The 27,992-nt window shown below is 40.2% G+C and overlaps 1 protein-coding gene across 4 annotated transcripts in view; it reads right to left on the bottom strand.

The window, feature by feature from the left end:
* The window catches only part of SCUBE2 (signal peptide, CUB domain and EGF like domain containing 2), a 46,759-nt gene extending 22,464 nt beyond the window's left edge, over positions 1-24,295 (bottom strand). Inside the window, exons 1-9 of one of the 4 annotated variants that reach the window (XM_053391602.1) lie at positions 24,028-24,295; positions 18,022-18,144; positions 15,857-15,982; positions 12,962-13,096; positions 7,016-7,141; positions 5,567-5,683; positions 4,308-4,397; positions 2,726-2,842; positions 1,481-1,603 (exon numbers count right to left, since the gene is read on the bottom strand). In XM_053391602.1, the coding sequence (XP_053247577.1) occupies positions 1,481-1,603; positions 2,726-2,842; positions 4,308-4,397; positions 5,567-5,683; positions 7,016-7,141; positions 12,962-13,096; positions 15,857-15,982; positions 18,022-18,144; positions 24,028-24,157 (1,087 nt within the window). In that variant the 5' untranslated portion in view covers positions 24,158-24,295. The remainder of the gene's footprint in view (positions 1-1,480; positions 1,604-2,725; positions 2,843-4,307; positions 4,398-5,566; positions 5,684-7,015; positions 7,142-12,961; positions 13,097-15,856; positions 15,983-18,021; positions 18,145-24,027) is intronic. The other 3 variants (XM_053391588.1, XM_053391578.1, XM_053391596.1) reach the window with 3 other exon arrangements.
* Positions 24,296-27,992: the final 3,697 nt, after the last annotated feature.

Here is a 27,992-nt window from a genome sequence, read left to right as displayed (position 1 = left end):
TGCATTGCAAGGGCCAAACTAAACATTACACACTGATGCATGTAACGTCATTCTGATTGCCCTTTAAAAGGTGGGAAAGACAGTTTGGAGGCAGGTGTGGGGAGGTGAGAATGAAATCGCTGTAAGGGTGTGCCTTTTCTCACCTGCTATTTCCACTCTCCACATTGCCTCTTAAAACAGCTCCTTCCTCCAACACAGATTTTAATAAATATTTTCTTGAATTTAAAAAGGAGGCCACTGCTCTGGAGGAAATTTGGAAAAATGGGCAAGGAAGGTGGTAAGCACCCCCTCCCCTTTCAGTTCTCTAATCCCAACCACCCCCTAGAAGTGGCTCTTCCCATTTTTAATAGGGCAATCGGCATCCATACATTTTGTGTGTGGAATGCCTTGGTTTATCCAGAATACACCATCTTGTTGGTACTTAATACAACTGCTATATGACATTTAATACTGAAATCATTGTTCTAGAAATAACAGGACGTGGGTGGTGCTGTGGTCTAAATCACTGAGCCTCATGGGCTTGCCAATCGTAAGGTCGGCAGTTCAAATATGTGCAACGGGGTGAGCTCCCGTTGCTCTGTCCCAGCTCCTGACAACCGAGCAGTTCGAAAAAGCATACTAGAGCGAGTAGATAAATAGGTACCATTGTGGCAGGAAGGTAAATGGTGTTTCCATGCACTCTGACACTCCTCATGGTGTCCCATTGTGCCAGAAGTGGTTTAGTCATGCTGGCCACTAGACCCAGAAAGCTGTCTGTGGACAAATGCCAGCTCCCTCAGCCTGAAGAGAAATGAGTCCTGCACTCCATAGTGCAATTCGACTGGACTTAACCATCCAGGGACCCTTTACCTTTTTACCTTACCTTTTACATTTTCTAGAAATAACCCAGCCATATAGAGGCCAGAAGGTGAACATTGTACATAGACAACACCCAGATGGAGGTTGAGATCAGGGATTAAAAGATAAGTAATTGGTAGAAAAATTAATAATAGTTAGGTGCACAAAATACTGTATTCAGCTAGCACTTGTGTAGGTTTTTAAATAATGAGCTAACTACTGATCGTTCCAGCAAGAATGTGGTTGGTAAACAGATTAGGTGGAAAGATGAGAGACTTAATACTAACACAAACTGTATTCAAATGTTACTTTCACGTGAACTCTCATAAATTCTACATTTCCTATTTGTCATGCTACATCTGATCTTAAAAAAAACAACAATCAAAAGATAAAGAACAGTGGATTGAGTTTTGGGTTCTTGGTAATCAGTTCTGCTTTGCAGAAGTCATTGTCAATGATGGCTTCATAAATGGTTGTCTAGAAAAATGGATTAATGCACCTACTAAAGCTGACAGAAGCTGAGTCATGAAATAAATTCAACTCCAGAACATTATTTCTGGAATTCATTAGCACCTCATTACTACCTACATGCTCAAACTGTTCCAAACATATTTATATTTTTATTGCTTGCCCCTGCACATACCTTGACAAGACTTTTCATCAGTTAATAATTTATAGCCTTTTTTGCAGCTGCAATCAAAACTACCAATGGTGTTTCTGCAAAAGTGATCACATCCACCGTTACTGGCCTGACATTCATCAATATCTGTAAATAAAGAAACAAAGGATACAAAGCTTGATTTCCTTTTCTTGACAGATCCTAAAACAGGTAAATACCATAAATATCAACCATTTTCTGAGTGCTCCTCCCATCTTCTTATACAGCAACCATTAGATTCTCTACCTTTTTTAAAAAAAATACCCTGCTAGGCCACGAGGATTCTAGTTTCAAGCAATTATATAACATTTTAATATTTAAATTATATAACATTTAGGAAACATCTGAAGGCAGACCCATATAGGGAAGCTTTAATGTTTTATTATGCTTTTATATATGCTGGAAGCCGCCCAGAGTGGCTGGGGCAACCCAGTCAGATGGGCGGGTACAAATAATAAATTGTTGTTATATAAAAATAGTTTTAAAAGTACTATCACGCTGGGCTTAAGTCAGATTCCCACTGATTAAACCTGTAGTTCATACACTGTGTGCATGAACACAATAAAGTAATAAAATAAATTTATTAAAGGTTCCTATGAGGCCAGAATACACAACTACAAAGGAGGCTGCCTGTGACAATTCTCAGTGATTTACTGTTCTGGTCTATCAGCCTCAGGCACAGCTGGGCAGCTCTGCTGAATTAGGTATGGCAGGATCGTTTTATGACTCCTGGGGCACGGAGGAAGCAGATTTATCTGCCCTCAAGAGGAGGTGCCCACAGAACCAGTGAGAAATGCAGAAACAAGAGGTTAAGGGGAACTAAAAAAACGTTCACGTTGTTTTGTGACATATTGGTTTGCCTTATAAATAGTGTCGTAAATTAAATGATGGAAGGTGGATAGTTCATTCTTACACATTCTTCTTGCAACCCATATTGGTTCTACATGAATGGAAGAAAAGTCAGAAAATGTGATGCACATGCCCAAGAACCCCCAGCCAATTGCCAATTCTGGGTTATGTTTACTATGTATTTTAGACATGAACACCCTAAACACCCATTTCTAACTGTTTGAAAGTGGAGACTATTTAAAGGACCATATGCAAATTACAGCTGAGCTTCCCACTTTTGCTTGTTTTCTTAATAATTTACAAATGGCAAGGTTTTCATTGGGATGCTGCAAAAGCAGCAATTTCTATATGAACATTGCAAAAAAAAGGTCTAAACTCTACCTTTGCATGTCTTCCCATCAAACTGAAGGGTAAATCCAAGAGGACAGCTGCAATGAACACCTGTTGAGGTGTCTTTACAAGTGCGATCACAGCCACCATTATTTACTGCACATGTTTCTAAGGAAAGGAAATAAAATCTGGCATTTGCAGAAGGAAAAACTAAAAGAGAATTTAAAAGCAGCATGTGGTATTTGATCTTTTCCAACTGAATTACTTCCATTCTAACTTGCCAATTTTAAATTAAGATATGGACAACTCTGCTTCAGAAAACTTAAATTATAGCTTCAAAAATTTTCAACAGAAGATGTGACAACTGTAGCCAAATGTAAAGAAGGGGGAAAGGAAAGCCATACTCACTGGCTCAACTTCATCTGCTGGGTCCCCGTTGCTGGTCCTGCCATCCTCCACATTTTGGAGGGCAAAGGACTGCAGTAGGGAATCTACTATGCTCATATCAGGCAGATTCCTGATCGGGCAATGGGAGATATTACAGGGAGGGCAGGGCCAGGGAGCTCATCCTGCTCTTCACTTCACATGTTGGTAACTACGTGAAGGCATGATGCCTACATAAGATCCTGTGGGGTGGAGAACTGACTACATTCACCCAAAGGATATGGACTCAGGCTTCAGGTTTCCATGACAGAAGGTGCACCCTGTTCACTCAAATTTAAAAGAGCACTCTAAGTCAAGTGAAGGTGAATGGATGTATCAAAGAAGAGGGTGGGCTTAACCACATTATCCTCAGCAGGCCACAGGTTTTTTTGGAGCAAATTAAGAGAAAGAACATGCCTTAATTAGGAAAATAACATTTTAAGGTCTTTCAATTAAGATAGGGATTCTCATATCCTGCAGAATAGATGAATAGGCTTGAAATTTAAATTAATGTAAATGAACTCAATTCCTGGCCTTTGTGCAGAACTGCAGCTATAGCCCAAAATATGGCTATTCCTCCCCCCGAGGCAGACCAACAGACCGGAAAGTGGAATGGATTCAAATCACAGTCTTAGGACTGTATCCTCTGCATCTTTACAAAGTCTCCTTGTCTGGGACACTACCTGAAGCACAATATTTGAAGGCAAGTCCTATTTTATTTCAAGAGAATTTCATTTTAATCAAGGGTGCTTGATCATTCCCCATTGTACATGATTTCTACATGCTTAGCCACATGACACGACTGGGGGTGAAATTCTCTCTTAAGTTGCCAATAACCTCCTTTCATAAAGATAAGATTGAACTCTATATGCTACTACAGATTTCAAACTTAGCACAAGTAGGAAAGGTATAATCCCCTGTGCAAATGCATAAGTGCATTTGCATGAATCTGTGAGACAAAGGGAAAGGACATGATATATGGTTCAACGGAATATTGAACTGTCTTGCCGAGAATTTCCCATGCTAAACTGTACCAGCATGAAAGCAGGCAAAATTCCCATTGACTTTATTCAGTAGAATGGGTAAAAGTGTTTCCTGATGCTGAAAATAATCATATAAGCTACAACACTTAAAACTGGGAAAATGGTATTTCACAAAGGAAGGTTTGGTAAGTTATCAGTGTCAACTATCAGACTAGAGCGCTTCTTACCCATGAGCAGTCGCCGTTTCACCCGCTTGTCTACATCAGCTCCCGCTGTTGCATTGTTTTCAGAGAGCTCAGTTGTAGCCTCCTCTCTCTCTTTAAAAGCGAAAGAAAAGTAGTATCATAATTGGTCCTACATGCAGTAGGTCCTACATTTTGGTTCAGGAAAGAATCTCCACCATTTCCTCCAACTCATAATTAACTTTGAGCTGTGTTTGCTTGAATCATTTGTCAACATAAGGAGCCCAATTCACAATGGCCGTGTTCAAGTATAAAGCCTGTCATTAACTATTGTTAGGTAAATTCATTTGTGCATGAACTGTGTGCTAGTGCAAGCAGCCTCAATACGCTCTCACGTCACCTGTCCCTTTCTCCCAATGGGAAATGGCATGGCTGGCTTAAAAGTGCTCATGGTGTTTTCTCCCAAACAAACCATTATAGGAAGCCAGGATGAACTTGAAATCCTAATGTAGAAGGACATGTGTGATCTGATAGGTATCATCATCATGACTTGGTGGGATGAGATGCAAAGCTGGAATATAGCAACTGAAGAGTATACCTTGTTCAAAATGAATAACACTTTAAAAAAAAGAATGTTTCCACGTGTAATACTTAAAAGTATCTTTTGAGTCTCTCTCCTTCCATTTGACTCGCATTGAGAATATTGTTAATGCAGAACTGAATGCAAAGTCACAAAGTGGTTTAGGTAAGGTAATGTTCTAAAGGAAAGGTCTGTAGCTCAAGGATAGAATGTCTGTTTTGCCCAGAGAAGGTCTCAGGTTCAATCCAAGGCATCGCCAGCAAGGCCTGGGAAGGTCCCCTGCCTGAAACTCTGGAGAGCTGCTGGCAGTCAGTGCAAGCAATACTGAGCAGGTTGGACCAATGATCTGACTTAGTTGAAAGCAGCTTCTTCTGTTATGCAAACAGCAATGAAAACACCAGTAAAGCCAATGAAAACTCTGCAATTGCTCCTGAGAAATATTTTAAAGGAAAACAAAAGGGACAAAATATAACTCCAGCAAAGTTCTTTTCTCAATTGGAGTCTGGAGGATCAATATATTGTTTTTTTTTATTATTATAAGCAGACCTCCTTTCCTTCCAAAACCAACCATTCAAAGTTGCCTAATCAGATGTGGGGCATGTTTCTCACTTTGAAAGGTATAGTTTGACCAGCCAGCCATTTTTGAGCAAAATACGCAGAGATGGCTAAAGGCTGATGTCATACATATTTTGTCTAACTGAAAAGAATTCAAGTGCTTACATACCAAGGCAAGTTTTTCCATTGGAATGCAGCATGTATTCTGGATGACATCCACAAACAGGTCCATCATCAGCATCTTCACATGTATGCTGGCAACCACCATTCCCATGGTTGCAAGTCACTAAAAAGAAGACAGAAAACTGAGCTTCAGAAGCATTTGCAAAGCCTTTTGGAAATCTGCAGCTCAGGGAGACTGTATCTGGAATATTATATCTTTGCCCTCCATGCATTTGGCATGCTTATGAACTATTTTATCAAGATTTTCATCTGTTGTGTATGTACTTTGACACAATTACCAAACCAAAGTTAATTATAACCACGAGCAACAAACAAATTAAACACTCATTGACATGCCTGCTTTTAACTGACTTAACAATTTAAATTAATTTAACGAAATTAAATTAATTATACTAGTCTTACATTTAAATTGTTTTTATTTAAATAGTTCATAATTGATGAAGCAATTTAAATCAATTAAATGAAATTAAATTAATTATACTAGTCTTACATTTGAACTGATTTCATTTAAATGGTTCATAATTGATGAACCAATGAAAAACAACTATCACGCTAATTCAGTAGGTGATATTTCTAGGAATATTTGATCCAAGAATAGTAGTTTAACACAGCTAAACGGCATGGGCAACTAATTATCTGATCAGAAGTTCACCTTAAAAACAGTGTATCTGAATTCAAAGCTGAACACAGGTAGCTCCTAATTTTATATTTGGCAAAAATCCATTGCCAGAAGGCAGCCCTGATCAAGAGCTAGTCAAAACTCAACACTAACTTCTTGTCAGTGATAAAATATTGCAGTACATTAAAGACTATGAGAATTTTGGTGCCATGGTCTGCTGCAGAAAGAACTTCATTGGATGCACCTTAAATCTGTTCTTTCTTTAAAAGTGCCTCCAGGAGCTCTGCTATTTTTGCAGTAACAGACCATAGAACACTCCGAGAACAGCCCACAGTTTCCCTAGGAGCCAGGAAGTAGGAGGGCTAGAAAAAGTCTTCAGGGAGTGAGAGAACCAAGCATAAACAAAGGATAGAGAAAGGGGACCAGCAGTGTATGTGGGTGACTTTGAAATATTGTGCTTCCTTCCAGCTTTATCTGCTTATAGGTTGTTCTTTGGGGTGGGAGAGTAGGCTGGGCTTAAGAATTCCCAACAGGCAGAACCAGGCTGCTGTCTTGTGGTGAGCCTGGCTGTAAAGTAGATACTGTTCTAGGAATTGCTATTAATTAAAAGAGCCATTTCATCACAATCTCTGAAATGATGCTTTTGTACAGTGGCATTTTGAATATCTACCAGTTTAATACCTTATCCCACCAAACTGAATTTTAGATAGCATCATGCTTGCAAACGAAGCCTCACATTAACTAACAGCTACAGGAATGCCATAATTCTACTTGTTCGCCTTGAGAAACCGTAAGTAAGTGTAGAATGTTGCATACAAATGCAGCCTCTCTGGTTTCTGGCCAGTTCAAATCCAGGTCTGCATTCACAGGCCACTCCTCCTTTCGGTGCTTCTTTGCAGATATGGGCACAGCCATGATTTTTATTCATACAGCTCATACCTTCTGCAAAAACAACAAGAGGATGCATCAGTGTTCTTTGTGACTTTAAATGCAGATGACACATTCTAGACAAAAACTGTTTAAATAGGTGACACATTCTAGATGTGAACTATTTAAATAAGTGCCAGGTGGCCTTGAATCTATCTTATTCAAACAAAGGATCCTGAATATTTGTACAGCAAGAGTAAAACCTTAATATGCAACACCACCACTTAATATTTTTCTCTGTGCTGCGCTAGATAACACAGGGTAACACCACTCGCCCTGAAGACACAAGTTTGCAGTTTGGGTGTGCTTCTGCACTCAGTCCTGAGCATGAACGCCTAGCTCTCTGAAGTTAAAGCTAGTGCACCAGTTGATCCCATCCCTTGAGTTGCCTGATTTGGCCTCAGTGACACATGCCTTAATTACCGGTACATCCCATTTGGATTACTGTAATGGGGCTGCCTTTGAAAAGTGCTCAAGAAACTTCAGCTGGCTCAAAGAGCTGCAGCCAGATTGCTGACCGGGGAAACCATATCCCACCTGGACTCATACCCAGCTATGGTCCTACGGGAGAGGTTAAATAAATTGTTTTAAAGCAGTTAAACCTTTGAATGATCTAATTTGTTTTACATGTCTATTAAACATTATTTATTTTAATGGAACCATTACTAAGTATTAAATTTAACTTCCTGTTTTTCAGGTATCTATGCTCAACATAGCAATGGCTGACCAGAATTCAGTACACACCAACGTGTTCTTGATGACAATGAATAATGTCCCATTAGTTGACTTCTTTGCCCTTTCCGGACACCTCATAAAACCATTTTGTAATTTGTCTCCAACAGTTGCAAGCTGTTCACACTCTTAACACTCAGTTACCTGGAGGCAACAGGGATTGTCTTCCAAAATCATGCTGCCAAAACCTGAAGTCAATTAAACGATGAATAATCATTCCCTGGGTAACAGTTTTAAAGACCCTCTTTCGGCTTGATTCAGTGTGCCACTAATTAGCAGCAATCTATAGCCCTCTTTGGTGTTTTAAATACTGAATCGTACTGTGATTAACCTATGCTTGCATGTGATTAACCTATACTATACTAACATTTTACCAGCTAGTATAAAAATAAATCTAGGTAGCAATAATAGGCCATTACTGGTTTTAAATAAATGCTCAGACAGTTTTACTGGCCAAATCCCTTGCTTCAGGCTGCAGAGCAACCTCAATATCAGAACCTATCCCTTTCTAAAAGTAAAGGTCCCTGCCAAGAGCCATAAAAAAATTCTTGTCCCCTCAGGTCAACTTTCCCCTTTTTTCACACTCAGAAAACCCTTTCCGTATCTATTCACCTGCCAAGGAATACCTGTATGTTTGTCATTCACTGCCTGCACATTACAAGGGTTTCTGCAGTGTGTGTTGTAATATTAATGTTGCATTTAAATTGTTAACTTGTCCTACGACCTTAGGGTGAAGGTAACCAATTGTAGTAGTAATAGTAGTAGTAGTGCTAACAATCATAATAAAAACTACCCATTTAACCTTTCTTTTAGGAGCTTTCAATGTAAAAAAGTCCATTCTTGAGATTGGGGGCGGGGCACAGGGAATATTGCCCCTTTTCAGCATTTCATCCATGCAAACAACCGCCATACCTACACAAAAGAAGATGGAGATGCTATCCCTCCAAGTTGCAGAATTTATTCTCTGCCTCTCTCACACATGCACGCGCACGCAAAATGGAGCCCCCAATACTTCGTTTTTCTTTAAAGAAAATAACAATTGGGGAAAAGTGCATTTTAAACAGGCATTACAAGGATATTCAGAAAGTTGTGGGTGGGTATGGGAGTAAACATATGAATTGCCTTTAAGTAACACCGTGCACTCTGACGCCATACCTCTGACGCTTACACAACCACAATGTCATTTGGTACAATAATCATTCTATATGGGCTAAGAATAATTGTTTCCCAGCAACTTTAGTTGCTTGAGTGCTGGGAAACGGAACACTTTCATAAATAAATAAAAATTGACAGGTTGCAAGGAGACCTCCATACCTCACAAAGCAGCAAACAAGCAAAACTCAGCAACATCCAGTTGCAGTTTTTCCACCAGTCGGTAACACACATTTCTAGGTACCACTGAAAGGTTTTGCTGCAGCAGTAAGTTCAAATGCACAAACAGAAGCTTCTGTATGAAATGCAGTTAAATATTATTCCTCTGTGGTAGGTCTGCTACTGAAACATAAAATCAAGGAGGGCGGCAGCATCTACTGTGGCCAAAGGAACTAATACCAGGACACTTACTGAAACCCACATTTCTGCTAGATCCTCTATTCCAAAATGCCACATGTCAGTGACTTGTGCATTAACAACCACACTGCCTCATGGTTGCTGTAGTGGTGTCCAAACTTTTTTCAAAGAGGGCCAGATTTGATGAAGTGAAGGGTTGTGGGGGCCGACCAAAGGGCCAACCGAAGTTGTAGACCTTTTTTTAGGATTGATGGTGTTGAGCTTTTTTTAAGAATTCAAGTTGTTGAGATTTTGGGGGGACTAACTTTCACAGGGGCCAGATTAAACCAACCAGCGGGCCGGATTAGGCCCCCGAGGCAGACTTTGGACATGCCTGCTGTAGTCCACACATACCCCTGATGCAACGATTGTCAATCAGGCAGGAAATACCTTGGCTTGCAGGTAAGCATACAGATTTATCTGCAGAATTGCTCCTCGTAGGATTTCACCCAACTCTGTTCTGCAGCCACGTTATTATTCCAAGAAGACGAATGTGAACTGACAACATGGCCTCTGAAGGCTCTGTAACATTTTAATTAGGCATGCTGTCTTCTTAACACCTCTATTTATGGTACAGATAGACTCCTTCTAAGGCTGCAGCTTTGGACAACAAAGGAGAGTGCCTACAAGGGCTTTGATTATTCTGCTCTGCTGGCTTCTTGATTCCTTTCCCAGAGTGAGAAAACTAACAAGACAATGATGCCTCCAACCCTTCAGAATACACAAAATATCCACATGAAAACTGGCAATCACTATTATGCTGTCAGTCAAACTCTTTGCATCCCAGAAGATCACAAATTAGCCTTATTAAACTCTAGTGTTTTGTGGCATTTGGAAGCTTCAACATGCCATGTGATCTGTCTGTTAGCTAAGAGGTGTTTAAGAAGCATTAAGAGAATTAACAGCTTTAGATTTCTGCTAACAGTGTAACTTCTTTGTGCCATGCAGAAACCAATGGAGACATCATTCAAGCAGGTACTTTGGTAAAGTTCACTGAACTCAAACAAACACTTCAAATGCTGAATAGAGACTTGTTTAGTTTTGCATGGGGAGGGGCGGCGTTGTCTTGCACTCTTATACTGAAAGCTATTGAGTGGGGGCAGCACATTCCAAAACACTACAATTAAATAACAACATACTACCGGTATATACCCTTTGCTTGACTAGTTAAACACACTTTATTTGAAATGTAAAATAAATGTAAAATCTACTAAGTTGCTGAAGTTGAAAGCTTATTTAATCATTGATTAAGTGTTTCTATCTTTATTTACGAACAATTTAAAAAAGAGAAATGAAAGAATGTTTATTTATTGTATTTCCATCCAGTCCTTCCTCCTAATGGAGTCTAGGGCAGGTAACAAAACTGTTAAAAGCAACATAAAAACTATTAAAACAAGTAAAATTCACCACTAAAATAGAGCACACAGAAAACCCATTTTCATATAGCTAACTACCGAAAGCTTGGCAAAATAAATACATTTTGATTGACATCTTAGTGCAGGCATAGGCAAACTTGGCCTCCCTAGCTAACAGGACCAGTGGTCAGGGATGATGGGAGTTGCAGTCCCAAAACATCTGGAGGGCCAAGTTTGCCTATGCCTGTCTTAGTGTCAACAGTGTAGGAGACAACTGAATCTCCTTAAGAAGGAAGCTCCAGAAATGGGGGACTGTGCTACTGTTCTGTGGACTTCTCCTGCAAATGCAACAGAATGGATCAAAGAGCATTGGGGAGGCCCTCCTTCACATGCTTGGGTCTCAAGATGTACGGGGCTTTGTACACCAGCATCAATACCTGTAAGTTAAATTTATAATTCTGCTATCAACTTGAATGAGATGATGACTGGAGCGTCAGCATTTCAAAAGTACAGTATGTATTTGGAAAGTACTATGAGAATTAGATAACTTGTTATGTGATGGATACACAATTTAAAGCAAAATGCTCTGGATTCTAGCACAAACTATGCCAAGATTAGGAAAGGATAAAAGGCATCAAAAATGCCTAATTCAGCACTGTTTGAGCTATTTACATCCATTAGAAGAAGTTGTGTCTCAGATCATTTCTTCTGGGTATCAGCAACCACAGATTCAAGACATTAGGTTAAGGTGGGGCCTTGGTTGCGAATAATATAATCCATTCAGACCTGAAAACAGTTTAACTTCTGACAAACTTCAATCAACTCAAAATGTGAATCAATGATTCATGGGGATGGATGTTCATGTGATGTCCACAATTTATCTGAGTTATTTTGCTCTGTCTTCTACTCTCACCAACCTCACATTTACCTATACAAAGAATTTTCCTTTGGTCCATGTTTCTGCTTTTCCACAAGCTATGTTATATTTACTGTACTTCCATTGGCCATTTAGATACTTCTAGTTGTATTATCTCAACACACACTTTAGTTGAAGACTGAACACTATAAAGGCTGGCCTCCTGGTTTGTTTTCTCTTTAAAAAAATGTTTTGGTTTATTAAAGAACGGCTTCATTCTATATTTATCTTTGCCAGCTTTGCAAACCTATACAAATTTTCACCCAGTCGGGCCCTACTGACTAACCACAGACATTGGAAACTCCCTGATTTAAAACTACCACTTTCAAGTTAATGCCCCCAGGGTCTCTATTAAACTTTCGTTCACTGCAGCCTCTAATCAGGCATCCAGTTTCATTTCTGTGTGGAGGATTTACTCATGGTCTTAAAACTAGGAGTTTTAAATAACTCTCCTTACCAAATGCTTAGGTCATGTAGCTTCATGGAAATGGACAATGGCAGTATTCTGTTGCTTCCATTCTTCATTTCAATGGGCAAGCTTAAGAGAAAGCAAACCCTCTTCCTCTCCTATCAAGCAGAATCACTTATCTACCACTGGATTGATTCAACCTTTCTTTACACTAGGATCTTTCCCTTATAAAGGAAAAGTTCTCACAGTCAGTCCCCCTGTCCCCTCTGACACTATGCAAAGGCAGTAGGACATAGCCAGTTATGGCTCGTGCTTTGTGGGATGAAGGGGTAGAATGTGTATTTTGTCACTGACCTATAGTGGGTATTGCTTGCATTTCAACAACCATGTACGGTAACTGTGCAATGCAGCCCCAGCTGGACAAAGATGTCCACCTGCAAGGATATGAGACCTCTCACCATTTCAGTAGCTGCTCAGGAGTGCCTTTCAGCAGCTTCTATTCCACATAATTCAGCAACAGCAACTTGGTTTATACATAAACCTGAGTGCAAAAAAACACCAAGCAGGTAAGTCTGGCAGGTTTTGGTGTTTTTTGCTGTTGTTGATGTTTACGTATATGTATATTACGTCCCATGTAAACCAGAAATTTTAAAGGCTGGGATTAGCCCTTGAATTTTGAGCATGCCCAATATGACTTGCTGAAAGACTCAGATATAACATACCCAAGTTACCATGTGACTCATGGGAACAACATGCAGAAGCACACTCAAGTAAAGATCATTACTGAGTCAACCACCTAGAGGGCTCAATTCAGGATACTTTGTGAGGGAGGGAGGGTGGGGCACCCTTTCTGTTTGGTGGAAGAGAGACTTTACCTTCTAAACGGTGAATACAGGTATGCTGGTTATCACTGAGGAAAAATCCATCATTGCAAATACATTCGTAGCTCCCTACTGTATTGACACAAATATGCTGACAGCCTCCATTGTTGAGCAAGCATTCATCCATATCTGAAAAATAAGAGGCAGCAGATTTGTACCAGCTGTTATTGGTCAACACAGCAGCCTGTACTAACCACATAGGAAAGGTCAATTAAGCCATGATGATAATAAAACACCCAACAGGTTGGCCAGTTGTCTTTATTCTCCCTTTCTCCTCACTGGTAGGATGGGCACAACAGAATTCAACACTACAGGGCCTGATCAATATAATGATGATGGTGGTGATGATAATGATAATGATAATGATAATGATAATGATAATGATGATGATGATAATAATAATAATAATAATAATAATAATAATAATAATAATATAATGATGGTAATGATGAACAAATACTCTTAATGAACATTTCCTAATATGCCATTTTTATGTAACTCTTTAAAAAAATTACCATACTTAAATAAAAATATTTGTGTAGCTTTCAGTGTTTCAAACTATTCCTACTTAAGGAAGCAGTCTTAAATTGTAGATTCAGTTGACAGGTCTTCCTTATATTTACACTTCATTCCGCTTTTCTTTTTACAATAATGTACTAGCATCTGACCAATGGCAACTTCATAATACCCACTTGAGCAACATTTGACTCCCTATTATCTGATGAACTGATAAATATGGGATTCCGTAAAAAAAAAAAGGCAATTTAATGCAGTTTTGTGATACTCAGTACTGCACAATACAAGTCAATAGTTGGATTTGCTGGGAGGATATTCTGAGGACAGAATGGAGGGTGATGACCTAAATGCCGCTGCCTCTCACCTTCTGAAAGCAAGTCTTCTCTTTTCTCTCTGAGCAGCACTGCCACATCTCTCACTCTCACTTTTAATTTAATTCCTCATTCATTGTCTGAAACATTTGTTTCAGATAAGAGTGGGAAGGAGAAGCAAATCCTTAGATTGGCCCCTGGTAAGTTAGGCAATGCTCCAACTCTTTATGTGTTAGTTCAACATATTATCTAGACCCAAAATATGGAATTATTTGTGACATTTGCATGTAGCCTCGTAACATAAAATTCTGACTGAATGTTAAAAATGCACTTGACGTTTGGTAAGCTTTCTGTGAAAAGGCACTGTTAGGGTTCAAAAGACTGATTGCATTCTGCTGCAACACTAAACCATGCAAAGGCTTATTTTACTTGGATGCTCAATATCTATATAGTTTAGTGTCAACCTAATATCTGTACTTTTTGTAGAGCTTGAGAATATGTTAGAAGGGAGGGGAGTACGTAAAGAGGGGAAATGGTAACAGGGAAGTGAAGAGTGAAGTTGTTGAATAAAGGTCAAAGAATGTAATGGAAACCAAGAGGGAAGAGAGACAAGATGCATATTTTCCAACCATATTCCAAACCAAGAAAAGAATAAACCAAGCCACAAACAACGACAAGAATAAAGGCTTGTTTTCCTTTTAAAAATGAAAAACGTGTTTTCCCTGGAATATAAATTGCAGGAAAGGAAGCTAAATCTGTGAAAGATTCTATGTAGATAAATGTTCTTTTTCTTTCATTCTATGTTCCCTTTGGCTTCCCTGATCCCTGAACCTAACCCTCCCCAGCAGCTTTAGGAGAGTCTCGTTGCATTTTGATTCTCTGGCGATCTTCTCTTGAGCTTCCCACACACCTGTCTCCAAGGTGGTTGGCCGCAAACTCTATGGCAAACCTTAGGGTCTGGCACTGAAACAACTTCAAGCAGCGAGTCATTACAAGTAGCAACAATCCTGTAATGTATTCTCCCTCAAAATATCCTTAGGAAGTAAGGAAGAAGACCGGAGAAATGAAATTAATTGAATTAATTGAATCTTAGGGGGAAGGTGGGGAGAGGATGGGAGAGAGAGAAGCTCATAAGATATTCTGGACCTCCCAAGTCTTGAGTGATTATTCAAAACATTAGGCATCCCTCCCTCTCACACACAAAACACATGTGTGTATATGTGCGTGTTTGTGATATGCTGTGTCTTATACTTGCCAAGAGTATTGCTACCATTTTCTTCTGACAGGTTTCAACAGCTACATCAATTTCAACCAAGGACAGCAGCACTTCTTAAATAGGGCTGTAACAGTGGACAGGAGAAGAATGTGGACAAACCAACTGGTGGGTCAACAGGGTGGGAGGCACAATGGCTATGACCTTCCGGTGCATTTAAATCTTTCTGCAACCCTTTGCATACAAGAACCCAGGAGCCATACTCTTAAAAGTACAGAATTGTAGGGGAGAGAAATGAGACCATTATACTTTTCCAGGGCAATATTCAACTAACTTTTGCCACTAGAGCAAGGATTAGCACTAGTGTAAGTGATGTCCGTCCTGCTTTGCACACCCAGTGCTGTCCCCAAAAAGCTCTTCCAGAGGGTTAGAGGAACCACCAGAATAGATTTGTGGGGGAAGAGAGGGGGAGAACATTCTGCGGTGCAAGGAGAAATCTTTGCACTGACAAAACCTTAGCAGCAGTATTACATTGAATACAACCCAAATACTTTCCCCAAGCATTTTGTAATAATGAGTCAACTGTGCACGAAGCATATTGCTGAGGCCTTTGGTTTGGAAACAATGATCTTCTGGTTCCTTTCTGTCATATATTTCTAGATATGCACTCAAACAGTAGCACCTCCATTTCAGAGATTGCAAAACTCCAAATGACCAAACCACCTTTTAGATTTTTCTCATTAAGATAACATTGCTTTTATTCAACCATCTTAAATTTTTTTATGCTCATAAGAAAATATAGGTGGCATTCAGCACTGAGGCTGGAACTCACGGTAGCACAATCCTTACCAAGACAATTATGGCCATCCTGAGCCAACATGAAGCCATCATAACACATGCAGCGATAATTGCCTGGAATGTTGAAACATTCGTGCACGCAGCCTCCATTGAAGTCATTATCACATTCATCAATGTCTGAGAAATAAAGCAAAAGTCAGTATGATGGATGCCTGCTTGTTTGCTGTAGACAGGTCATGACATGACTATATTATATAAATGCTAGCAGTTACTGCTATCTTAGATCATATTTGCCTTTCAAATAAAGCAAGTTCAACAGAGTATTGACAATTTCTCAACAGTAACATAAAGCATTAACCTTTTTATGTGCTGCTTTGATATTATTTTAAGAGTTTTACATATCCAGCTGGGAATGTCCTGCACCACACTCCATTATATAGTGCACAGAGGGAGAAAAAATAAGTTACTACAGGCTTCTGCTGTAGCAATCACCTGCCTCCCCTCCCTTTCACCCAAGTAAGATCTTGTAGAAATCTCAGGATCAGTCTAAAATCTGGAAACCAAATTCTTCTCAAAGAAAGTTTCCATGCAAAACATGAATAGGCAAGATAAAAGTGAAACCATCAGATTCAAATATTAATGTTTATATGAACATATGTGTATGTGTGTAATCTTAATACAGTGGATTTCTTATATTCATTCATTGAATAGTCATTCATTCAATGAATGAATTCTACGAAATGATCAACTCTTTAAAAACTCTAAAGAAAAATATAGAACTACCCTCAGGCAGTTAATGAACCTTTATGAACTTTTGATTGCCGTATACTAATTTTTTTGGCTCACGCCCTTTTCTATAAACTAACCCATATTGGATTTATTCTTTGCTCTTCATTTAATGAATTTCTGAATAAACTAACTAATTAATCCTTATTCACCTCCTTTGTAATTAAGGAACCTCTTGACTCAATTTATTTATTAACCACCGACTACCTCTATCTACCTAACCAACCTTATTGGATTATTTTCCTGTCTAATTTAAATCACCATTAATCACTTAGAATTGTAGAGTTGAAAGGGATCTCAAGGGTCATGTAGTCTAACCCTCTGCAATGCAGGAAGCTCAACTAAAGCATCCATGACAGATGGATATCCAGCCTCTGTTTAAAAACCTCCAACGAAAGAGAGTCCACTATCTCTCACTGAAGTCCATTCCACTGTTGAGCAGCTCTTATTGTCAGAAAGTTCTTCCTAATGTTTAGTCAGAATCTCCTTTCTTTTAACCTAAATCCATTGGTTCGAGTCCTACCCTCTGGAACAGGAGAAAACAAGCTTGCTCCATCTTCCATGTGACAGCCCAGTTAAGATATTTGAAGATGGCTATCGTATCTTCTCTCAGTCTCCTCTTTTCTAGCCTAAACTTACCCAATTCCCTCAAGGCTTGAACAAGAATATTATCTTTTTTAAGTAACCTGAATAAATCCTTAAGAAAACATCTCTATGTATAAGGCTATTGGATGGATTTAATGGGAATCTGGGGCAAGAGGCCACAGTGAAGGAGGTGATCAAAGCCACTTTTCACTGAAATAAAAGTAGTTTCCTGTGAGGACAGAAAAAGGGGGTATGTTTTCTATAAACTTTATATGATCAAGCTGCTCTGAAATATATGCACTTTAATTTTTAGCCTTTACAACTTATTATACACATTATAGTATGGATTTATTAATTGCAATGCGTTTTATACTATATGATCAAGCTGCTAGGAACTGTGTGCATATAATTCAATTTAGTCTCTATGAAAATTTGTTAGTTTTTGTACAATTTGGTATAAAATTACCATGCAGTGGCTGTTTGCTATTGTATTAGTATGATTATTACATCTGTTATTAATTTGTATATTTTAACAGATTGTTTTATGGTTATTTTAAGTGTTGCATTGTTCATCTAATCCAACTATGCTATTCATTGGATTATGTTTTGAACTGATTTAGCTGCCTTTGGTTGTTATTATAATCATGTACCAATTTGCATTACACAGCTGTCTGACTGGTGTTGACAGTGCTTCCTGTACCCATTGTGAAAAAGTTTAAACTGTAGTCAGCAACTTAAAGTACAAACATACATATATTTGCTTCTTCAGCATAGTTTATTCAGCTTTAGCTAGTAAAGAGGGGGACTAAGCATACTTAGTGTAAAACTACAAAGCACATACATACCTTCACACGTCTTTCCTTCTCCACTGTAACCTGGTTTACATGTACACTTGTACAACTTTGGAGTATTCTGACAAATTGCATCTGGGTGGCAGTCATCAATCCCTTGGGTACATTCGTCCACATCTGTGAAAAGAAATGCAACACAGTAAAAATACATGCAGTGATGTGTCCCACTCAGAAGTTCACAGACAAAATGTGACCTTATGATTGTAAGATGGTTCTGCTTATTACAGTAGCATCTTCCTCTCATATAGAACTGCTAAATACAAAGCATAATATACAAATGACTCAGTTACCTTTACAAAACTTTTTATCATACTAGGACAGCTTGAAGGTATTTCTGCACAAATCCTTTCCCGTTTTAATGAGATCAGGGCCAAGCACAGCCAGGAATATTTAGCACTAGCCAAGACACACTTTGGGATGCAAAAGAACCACTCTATGGTGGCATTCACATGTAATACTAAGCCATGGTTTGTTTAGACAAAGTGTGGACCAACCATGAGTAACCATAGTTTACTTTCTGGCAGCAAGTCATGGTTTGTTGGCTGACAAATTGTGGCTTGCTTTAACCATGGTTGGCAATACATCAGAACCCAACAGCCTTATTTAACTACCGTTTGTTTGGCTGCCCCACTCAAGATGCTGACTAAGCTACAGAGACATAAGGCAAAAGTAAATAGGAAATGAAATTGCTCACAAGTCTCTAGCTGGTACTTTTCTAGAAGTCCTCACTTTTAATTGTACCTAGCAAGCGTCCTTTCCCCACTCAACTGTTTCAGAAACTGTCCCGTACATATAAGGACTCACAGGACACGCAATCGCTGGTGTCCCAAAACTTATAGGAAATGGTGTCCTAGAGGCTTTAAGTTCAGACCAATTATTAGACAGATGAGAAGGTCAGGGTCTTCACTGATATCTGCTACACTCCAGAGTTGCAGCTGGGGCTTGTGAATAAGTTTAGTAAACACACATTGCCTCTCTTAGAAGATATGCCAGTGAAGGTTCCACCACACTGCTATCCCACGTTGGGAGAAAATGAATGGGAAATCAAAGTAATCACAACTCACAATCAATGTTTAGGGATGGAACCAAGGATCATGACCTTCTATGACAAGTTGTCTATCACTCTCTTGGGATGCAACTCCAGGCGACATTACAGGAAGTGGTATCAATGCTCCCAACTATCACCAGCAGTATCACTCTGCTGGGGTAGCAAACTTCCACTCCCGGAATCTCTGGGCCAGGACAGGTGGCAATTTTTCAAGGGCCAAATCAACCCAGCATCCCTGTTCTTTGTATGCCACTGGCAGCAGCCCTATCCAAGCCACCCACTCACGAAGTGCTGACTTGCCTCTACAATTTCAGGAAAAAACAGCACTCACTTGGACCATAGTGAACTCCTTCTACTCCCACTGCAAGGCCCTTTTATGTCTTGGCTGTTCTGTGTCAGAGCAAAGTGAACAGAAGCAGCCTGGGTTGCTAAACCTCCATCATGTCCTCCTCAGTTGTCTTCTTCCCACTGCCTACCCGACAAACAAGCTTCAAATGCTCTTGCCTTTCTCTATGCGACTCTATCACATTCCCATTTTGGAAGCCCATGTCTGCACGTTTTCCGGCTCTATTTCTTGAGACTGGACAGCTAGTCCATTCAGCGATGTTCCAAATGTGGCACCAACAGATATGTTACAATACCAGCAGTTTTATTTTCTGTCCCTTTCCTAGTAATACCTAGCATGAACTTGCCTTTTCACCACTGCTGCGCCCTACTGCAATTTTCATTTAGCTACTCAGCATGACATCAATAACTCTTCACTGTTTAGTCAGACAGTTAAAACCCAATCCTTGTCTACATGAGGTTATGATTTGTTGCCCCAGTGTGCATTATCACTTTACACTTATTTATGTTGAACATCATTTAACATTTTGTTGTTCATAAATTTAGCTTGCTGGACTGGGCCTCTGGTTAGCAACATGGCATCTCTGTGGAACTCACCCAGCTGGAAGAACTAGGCCAGAAATGAAGCTTCCTGAATGTAACTCAGATGTCTATGTGCATTTACTTACTGAAATGCATGAGATTAAAGCAGGTGCATAGAAAAAAACTTCAGCCCCCCACACCTAGCAGTGGGTTCATCCATTACCAGCTGGCCATATTCAGGCAGTCAACACATGCAGGGTTTTCAAGCTAGCTACCATATTTTCATAGCTTGTGAGCTAGTGCACAGTTCCCTACAGAGATAGGAGTACTGATTTCCAAGGGGGGAAAGCCCTGAAAAGTAAATACATTTCAACTGCAGTATACTAACCAGTTACTAAAGAAATACGACTTTATAACTGTGACATCACTGTCATAAAATGTGATTGGAAAGAAATACTAACAAATAGCGTTTTATAGAAATGAACATTTAGGCAAGTCAGGGCCACAGAAACATTAAACTTTTACTTTCCATTAAACAGATGCTTATTCAATGGTGTGTGTTTTTTAAAACTGTTCCAAAATTAGCTTTTTGCACTGAAAACCAGAAGTCTCATCTGGTAAGAAGCATCACTCAAGCACATAGTCAGCAGTCACCTTTCCAAAAACAACAACTCACAAAGGATGTTCACAGCTAAATGATCCAGGCAGGAATTTCAGAGCAGGACAGCTAGGAAGATGCACAACACTTGGAGAAAGGATAGAAATGTGTGTGTATAGGATGCTGAAAATTTCTGGGTTGCATGAAAACTTCAGGAAGGAAAAAAAGTGTACCAAATAGAAATAACACATACCTAGCAAGGCACCAAACTTTTGCAATATTTGCTTTTTGATACAAAAAAATTACTTATTAGGGGACATTTATTATTGTGTTAAGATTGAAGAAGGTGGCCACCAGGCAGAGGGCCTTCACAGTGGTTGCACATAGAATGGTCTCCCAAGAGAAGCCTGGCTACTTCTTTGTTTTATTTTCAGTACCAAAGAAAGATCTTTTCTCCCATACCTTTCATACTTAATTTTAGCACTACTGATGTTTTTATATTTGCTTTAGCTGTAGTTTAATATATAGGGCCGGATTCAGCTAATGAGCTTCATTAGCAAAAGTGTGAACAAGGGCTACCACTAGTGATAATGGGCTTCTCCCCTCTTCTTCCCATGTGCCCCCCAATTGGCTACGGGGGTTAAGACAACCGCCAAAACAGCATGTAAGGGCACAAGAAGAGGGATCACGCCATCTGGCAAGCTGAAATGCTTACGCTGATGCACATTTGCCAGTGCCATGGTGCTATGTTGAATTCCTCCCACACGATTTTCCTTTAATACATGCTTCCTCAACCTCGGCCCTCCAGATGTTTTGGCCTACAACTCCCATGATCCCTAGCTAGCAGGACCAGTGGTCAGGGATGGTGGGAATTGTAGTCTCAAAACATCTAGAGGGCCGAGGTTGAGGAAGCCTGTTTTAATATAGATCACTGGGGGAATTTCTATTGAATGCCTATTTAATAAAAAAAATAAGTAAAACAGTTGCTCTTCTTTTAAATAAATGGCACACACTCTTTTTTTGTTTTGTACAGAACAAGTCCGGTAATGCCCTAGGTTCTTCATTAGCATTGTTCTTGCAAGCATGCTGAGAATGCACTATATTTCAAGTTATACTTATTCCTATTTTCATGCCAATAAGTGTGCTGTATGATTGTGCAGTTATAATCTGATGTCACACACACTAAGGAGTCCCTCAAAAGCTAATATAGATCTCAATTGTCACAAGTGGTGAAAATAGAGAGTAGTTAAGGCCCAGCCAAAGTAGTAACTAGCAGGAAAAAGGAACAATCCAGGGGGCAGATAAATATCACAGAAAAGGGGGTTGGAGAATTAAAATCACTGTGGTAAAAGAGAAGATTTAGAAGGCAATAACCAAAATTAACCAAATTAACAAATAGAACTATCCTCTTAGATGTAGCTAGAAAACTGCAAGTATTCAGTCACTCAGCCGCTAAAAAAATAAATAATTGATGCTGGTGTCCCAAAGGATGCATTTAGTTGCAAACTGAAAATTAATGAGACCCCTTCATGATCAGTTCTCGTCACACACTGAATTAAACTCAGTTTGCATTTGATCAGGTGAATTTGCCCTAGAACCATCACTGACAAGAGTCCCAACGTCTTAGCAGCAGGAGCAAAACAGAAAAAAAAGGATCTATATAAAATAGATAGGCAAGAAAACGAAGCAGAAATACTAGCAGGAAACAATATAGTCTGCTTATGTAGCATATGCACCAACTGCAAAACAATTTTATATCAAACTGCAAACATTCACATCATAGCTTCCAATGAATGGCATTCCAATTCTCAAAACACTGACTTTATTTAAGTCACCAGGATTTACTTGAAAGTGTTTTTCCTTTAAATCCACAAACGTGTTTTCAAGTAAATGTGTTCAGGATCAGTATACTTCTCTGCAAATAAAGTACAAAAAAGAACTTGCACCAATACCCTAGAATACTTTTTATTTCAACTTCCATCACTAAGTGTATCTATCATGGGCCATGATCACCACAGAAAAAGGTATATTTTTGCAATATGCAAATTTCATTTAAATCTGAAAGATAAGCTATTAAAGTATATTTCCATGTAAGTCTACTTTAAAAGCAACAACTACAAAAAAATGCATCAAATACCTCATAAAAGTGCAGCAAATGTAAATCTAGTTATTCTACCTACTTGGTGATGCTTTTTTCCTATGAAATATGTTTACTCACAGAATTTTTGAAAAAAATCAATAAAATACAACAGGCTTTAAGTATGGTAGTGGCAACAGTGTAAAAAATAAACTTAATATTTAATCAAATTTTATTATTCTATATCAACATCTTTACATTTTTTCAGTTGTTTGGTATATGTTTTAGCAATACTTACTTTCTAGTAGGGTGAAAACATTAAAACAAACTATTTCTCCCATAAAGCCAAAAATTGTATATCATAGCCCACGTTACAAATCAATGAAAGCCAATAATTTTTCCCAGTTAAAAGTTATCACATCTATTTGTACAACACCAAGTGTATTTTATGCATTATTCATTATGCAACACACACTGAGAACTCAATTCTAAAAAGTACCGCAACTGAAAACCTTTGGGTGCACTGTACTATTAACACTACAGTCCGTATATGTGTTCTCAAAAGTAAGCCCCCTCCCCCGCTGCATTCAATGGGGCTCTTTCAGGTAACCAGGTATACTATGGATTGCAGCCTTAGCTTTTCCTACTAATTTTAGTCAATTGCTTTAAAAAAAACAAATGGTAGATGGGACGAGCCCTTCTCTACAACTTAAGAAAAGTTACAATATGTGTAAACTTTTATACCTGCATATAAGGGGAAAAAACTATTGTCTTGCTCCCCAAGAGCTTAATTTTCTAGGAAGAACGCAGCCCATTTATCAGAGCTATGAACCTACTACATACAAAAGCTCATACCACCACCACCGCTTCTCCAGCGGGTCACAGCATTTTGTGGCAGCAGCAGCAAACTGACAGGTCTAATCTCCTGAATTACTGGAAGTTAGAGACACTGAAATCAATGGAACTTGACTAAAAATGACTGTGTACTGTAAACACCAGCACAGGCTCTTGCAGCAGCAGCAGCAGCAGCAGCAGCAGCTGCAGCCAGCGGAACAACTCGCGTTGTTTGTGTGGTGGAGCGCGGCCAACGATAATGCCCATCGTATGCAGAGATGAGCTTGGGCTTTCCCAACTATCCCGCAAAGCCTGTGCGTGCGCGGGTCGACAAAACGAGCTTAAACTTTTTAAAACTCCCGACGGGGCGTCGAGTCCTTCGCATTCGCAGAAGGGGCGCGCGCCCTTGGGAAAGAAACATCCTTTCCCCTCAGCTTTGCCCACAGCAGCCAAAAAGCCTTTTGGAACCCTGCCCTGCAAACACACACACACAACCCAAACCACCCGCGCCAGCCCCGTCGGGCGCCTTCAACCTGGGAGGAGAGGGGGGAATGGCACCCTGCTGCGCATACGAACCGGGGAAGAGGAGCCCGGCTGCGCGGACCTGTCCTTGGGGGGGCGCGTCGAACAGCGGCGGCGGCGACAGCAGCAGCAGGAAGAGCAGCAGCGCCTTCGCCACAGAGCAGCAGCAGCGCCCGGACCCCATCGAGCTGCCGGCACCAGTCGTTGCTGCTGCTGCTGCTGCTGCTGCCGCCGCCGCCGTTGCTCGTGCGGCTGCCGCCCCCTGGGGCCCGGCCCTGCGCGCGTCCACAAGGGGAGGCGTCTGCAAGCGCCTGGCCCGCCCCGAGCGTCGGTCTGCCCTCCCGCGCGAAAGAGAGGCAGCGCGCACGCGCCGGGTGTGGGACCGCAGACGCCGCTGTCTCTGCTCTTTCCCGCTCTTATACGCGAAAGGGCCTACGGACTGTGGGGAAAAGGTGGCCAGATACTTAATATACTTGTATCGGGGCACCTGAACGAAACGACACCACCTCCCTCCTTGTGCATGCCTGGCTCACAATGCAAGCCACTTTGAGCTGGTGGCCGGACTTTAAAATGCGTTTAAAAGGCAGGTGTTGGGTATTATCCTACGACGTGAATGGCATGCAAAAGGCGGGAGACGGGAAATCACGCCACTGCAGCCGGAGAAAAACAAAATACTGTAGCTGACTTAGGACGCTATAAACGGAAGCTCACCTTCTTGTTTGGCATCTGCTTGGGCAAGAAGCATACCGCAGCTCTAGGATTTCTCGGTGCCTGTTGTCTGCCATTGATAGTCCTGAGGAAGGAGTAGCCAATGTGGTGCTCTCCAAAAGTTTTGGACTCTCCCATCGTGGCTAGTAGTCAGAGATAATGAGAGTTGTAGTCCAGGGAGTTGTCCACAATGTCTGGACAGCAGCACCTTGGTTCTGTCTGGTCTAAGACCTGTCCTGTTTCTTCCCCTTTCTTACTCTTTGCACAATACGTTGCTTCTTCCTTTAGACTGGAATCCAAGGCAGTCTGCTTTCTGCCCTCTGCATTTTACTGAAATTGCCCTCACAATGCCCCAATGCGAACTCTTAAAATGTTCTCTTGTCATTTTTCTTACTGTTCCCTTCCTTCGAGGCAGCTGATCACTTTCTTCTGCTTTACTGCTTTTATGCCCTAAGTGTCTGCATTATGTTCTTTCCTGATTCTTCTCATACCTACCTAATTCTCTCAAGTGTTTCCATAGGTAGAAACCCCCTGCTTTCAACCTCTTTCTGTTGGGGGTCCTCAAGGATCTGCTCTTGCCCCTCTGCTCCTGTCCAATCTACATGCTAAGCCCTCCCACCAGATGTCAAAGAGAACAACAACTATCAAACTTTTAGAAGACATCTGAAGGCAGCCCTGTTTAGGGAAGCTTTTAATGTTTGATGTATTACGGTATTTTAATATTTTGTTGGCAGCCACCCAGAGTGGCTGGGGAAGCCCAGCCAGATGGGCGAGGTATAAATAATAAATTATTATTATTATTATTATTATTATTATTATTATTATTATTATTATTATTATTGGTTGATCTCATCAAATCCCATAGCTTTCAGTACCATCTAGCCACAGATGACACTCCCTTCTCCCCTCCACTAACTTGTTCCCTTCATTTCAATCCCCCATCTCCAACTGCCCTCTGATAGCTCTACTTGCATGCACCATCATTTCAAGTTCAATAGATCCAACATGAACTTCTCTTTCCTCCCCAGCCCTCCTCTCCTAGCCTGCTTTCCTTATGCATTGAATTGCTCTCCATCCTGTTGAACAGGCACGTAGCCTTAGACTCCTCTCTCTCCTTTGTCCCCCATATTGAGTAGCCAAGTCATGTACAACATTGGCTTGTCACTGTCCCCTCAGCAAGAACTTTGCTTCATGGCTGGCCCCCTCTAGGCTTCTGAAATATTCTCTTTGGTCTGCTGCTGCCTCAGCTTGGTCCCCTCACATCCATACAACACTCCGTTGCCAAAATAATTAATCTCTCTCACTGCACTAATCTCACGACACCCTCCTTAAATCGCTACACTGGCCAGGTATATCCCTGCCTGTGACTTTCACTCCTCAGCTGCAATGCCACTTATTCATCTGAAGGTTTCCTGTTTCCTCAAAAGACACTCCCCCCCCCCCCCGCTGCCCCTTATGTTTAGAACTTCCAGACATCTGTGTGAAGCAACCGTTTCCTTCAAAACATCATCAAAGACACATTTTCTGTGGGAAATATAGTTCCCATTTTATTCTTACAAAGCTACATTTCCCAGAGTTTCCTAGGAAGAGGAATTGATTGTTAAACCACCCAAAGAACTGCAGCTCTATGATGTGAACAGGGTTCTAACAACTCACAGCATACATAATGAACTACAATTCCCTGGATTCTTGAGGGGATGACTATTTAAAATGGTATGATACTGCTTTAAATGTATGGTGCAGATGAGACCTAAGCCTGTTGGGTGTTTTGTGAAAGACAACTATAATAATCTCCCTTATGTTTGTGCTTTGTTTCTTCCATATTTGAAAGCTTTTCTCTGTATGGTATTTTCACGTTTCCATTATCTCAGATGCTATCTCAGATGCGGGGCAAACCCAGAGGTTTGTACCATTATAGTTAAAGCACCCAATGTTAAAAACAAAACAGGCTAATCAGTTTTGACTAGCTATTTTAATCCAATTTTTCCCTGAGGCCATAAACTGACAACACAGTACCTTTGTACCAGCATTCTTCCCTTGGATATAATGGCATTAAAAAGTGCAGGGAATCGGCAGCAATGAACTTTATAGTAAATCAGTGTGATGTGCATATATTTTGCTGTTTATGATCAGATATGTACTTCCATGAACATAGTAGAGGGCTGACCCCCTTCATGCATAAATCTTAAATGGTCCACATAGATTTCACAGTAGATTTATTCTATTGTGTTGCCTAAAGCACTTAAAAGTATTCCACAACTCTCAAACCTCACAGGGGATGTTTAATCAAATGTGACCAATACAAAATGGAACACATTCTCTTCTTAGTAATATTTTTCCTCTTCCTTAACTGCAGTTCTAAGAATTCGTCAAGCTCAGATGAGAGAAAGATTCAGAACTACCCAGACTTGTTTACATAATCCACTGGTTCCAAGGTTGTTTGTATGAGCTTGTTATCTAGAATGTCACCTCTAATTTGTTTACATGGATAGGGTGTCACTGAAAATGGTGCTTGCAGTACACTGCTTTTATTCAGATCACCCCTCCTAAGACATATATTTCCATAATCAAGAACAGCAGCACTATTCACATAGATGGGACAGATTGAGAACTTGATAATGTTGAAAGTAGTGAGCAACAGGCAAAGTATTCTAGTAGGAGAGGTAAAACATAGCAGATCTCGGTAGTTATAGGAAGGCTGGGTAGATAGCTGTTGCTTAGCAAAATGCAGGATAGTGATTGCTCTAAGATTGCAACACAACATTCAGCATGCTTCCAGCTATGAAAAGGGTAAATGAGACACCATCTTCTTTTAGACAAGGCAAAGTAGGATCTATGGGAACCAGGATTAAAAAATCATTGCCCGGGTATGGGGAGAGATGTTTTGTTCAAAGTGTGAAGATGCCAGTATACTGGCAAAATAAGCATGGGAGGGGGGTGTCACACTGCAAAGTGCTTTACATTCCCAGAATCTATACAAGCACCTGTTCAACAGCGCCATCTAGCTAGAACATTTTCTTTGATAAATACAAGTACAGTATTACCGTATATTGTTATTAAACATTTGCATGTTGAATATGAATTAGTTCCTATTGTAATGCTATTAGAGCAGGGAAAGCAACAATTATGTGAAGTAGCTCTTTGCTTAAGGTAAGAATGTATTAAAACACCAGTTTCCATATGCTGCACACTGATGTCATTTGAAAAACAATGTTTCTAGCAATCCTAACCAGCACAAGGTGAAAATATTAGAGCAGATTGTAAAGCCTAATTAGAATAAACAGCTGCCAAGGATGGCACGGTAGGTTAAT

This window comes from Podarcis raffonei, chromosome 1 (assembly GCF_027172205.1).
Source record: "Podarcis raffonei isolate rPodRaf1 chromosome 1, rPodRaf1.pri, whole genome shotgun sequence".
Taxonomy (NCBI): domain Eukaryota; kingdom Metazoa; phylum Chordata; class Lepidosauria; order Squamata; family Lacertidae; genus Podarcis; species Podarcis raffonei.
This window is presented reverse-complemented; position numbering and strand designations above follow the sequence as displayed.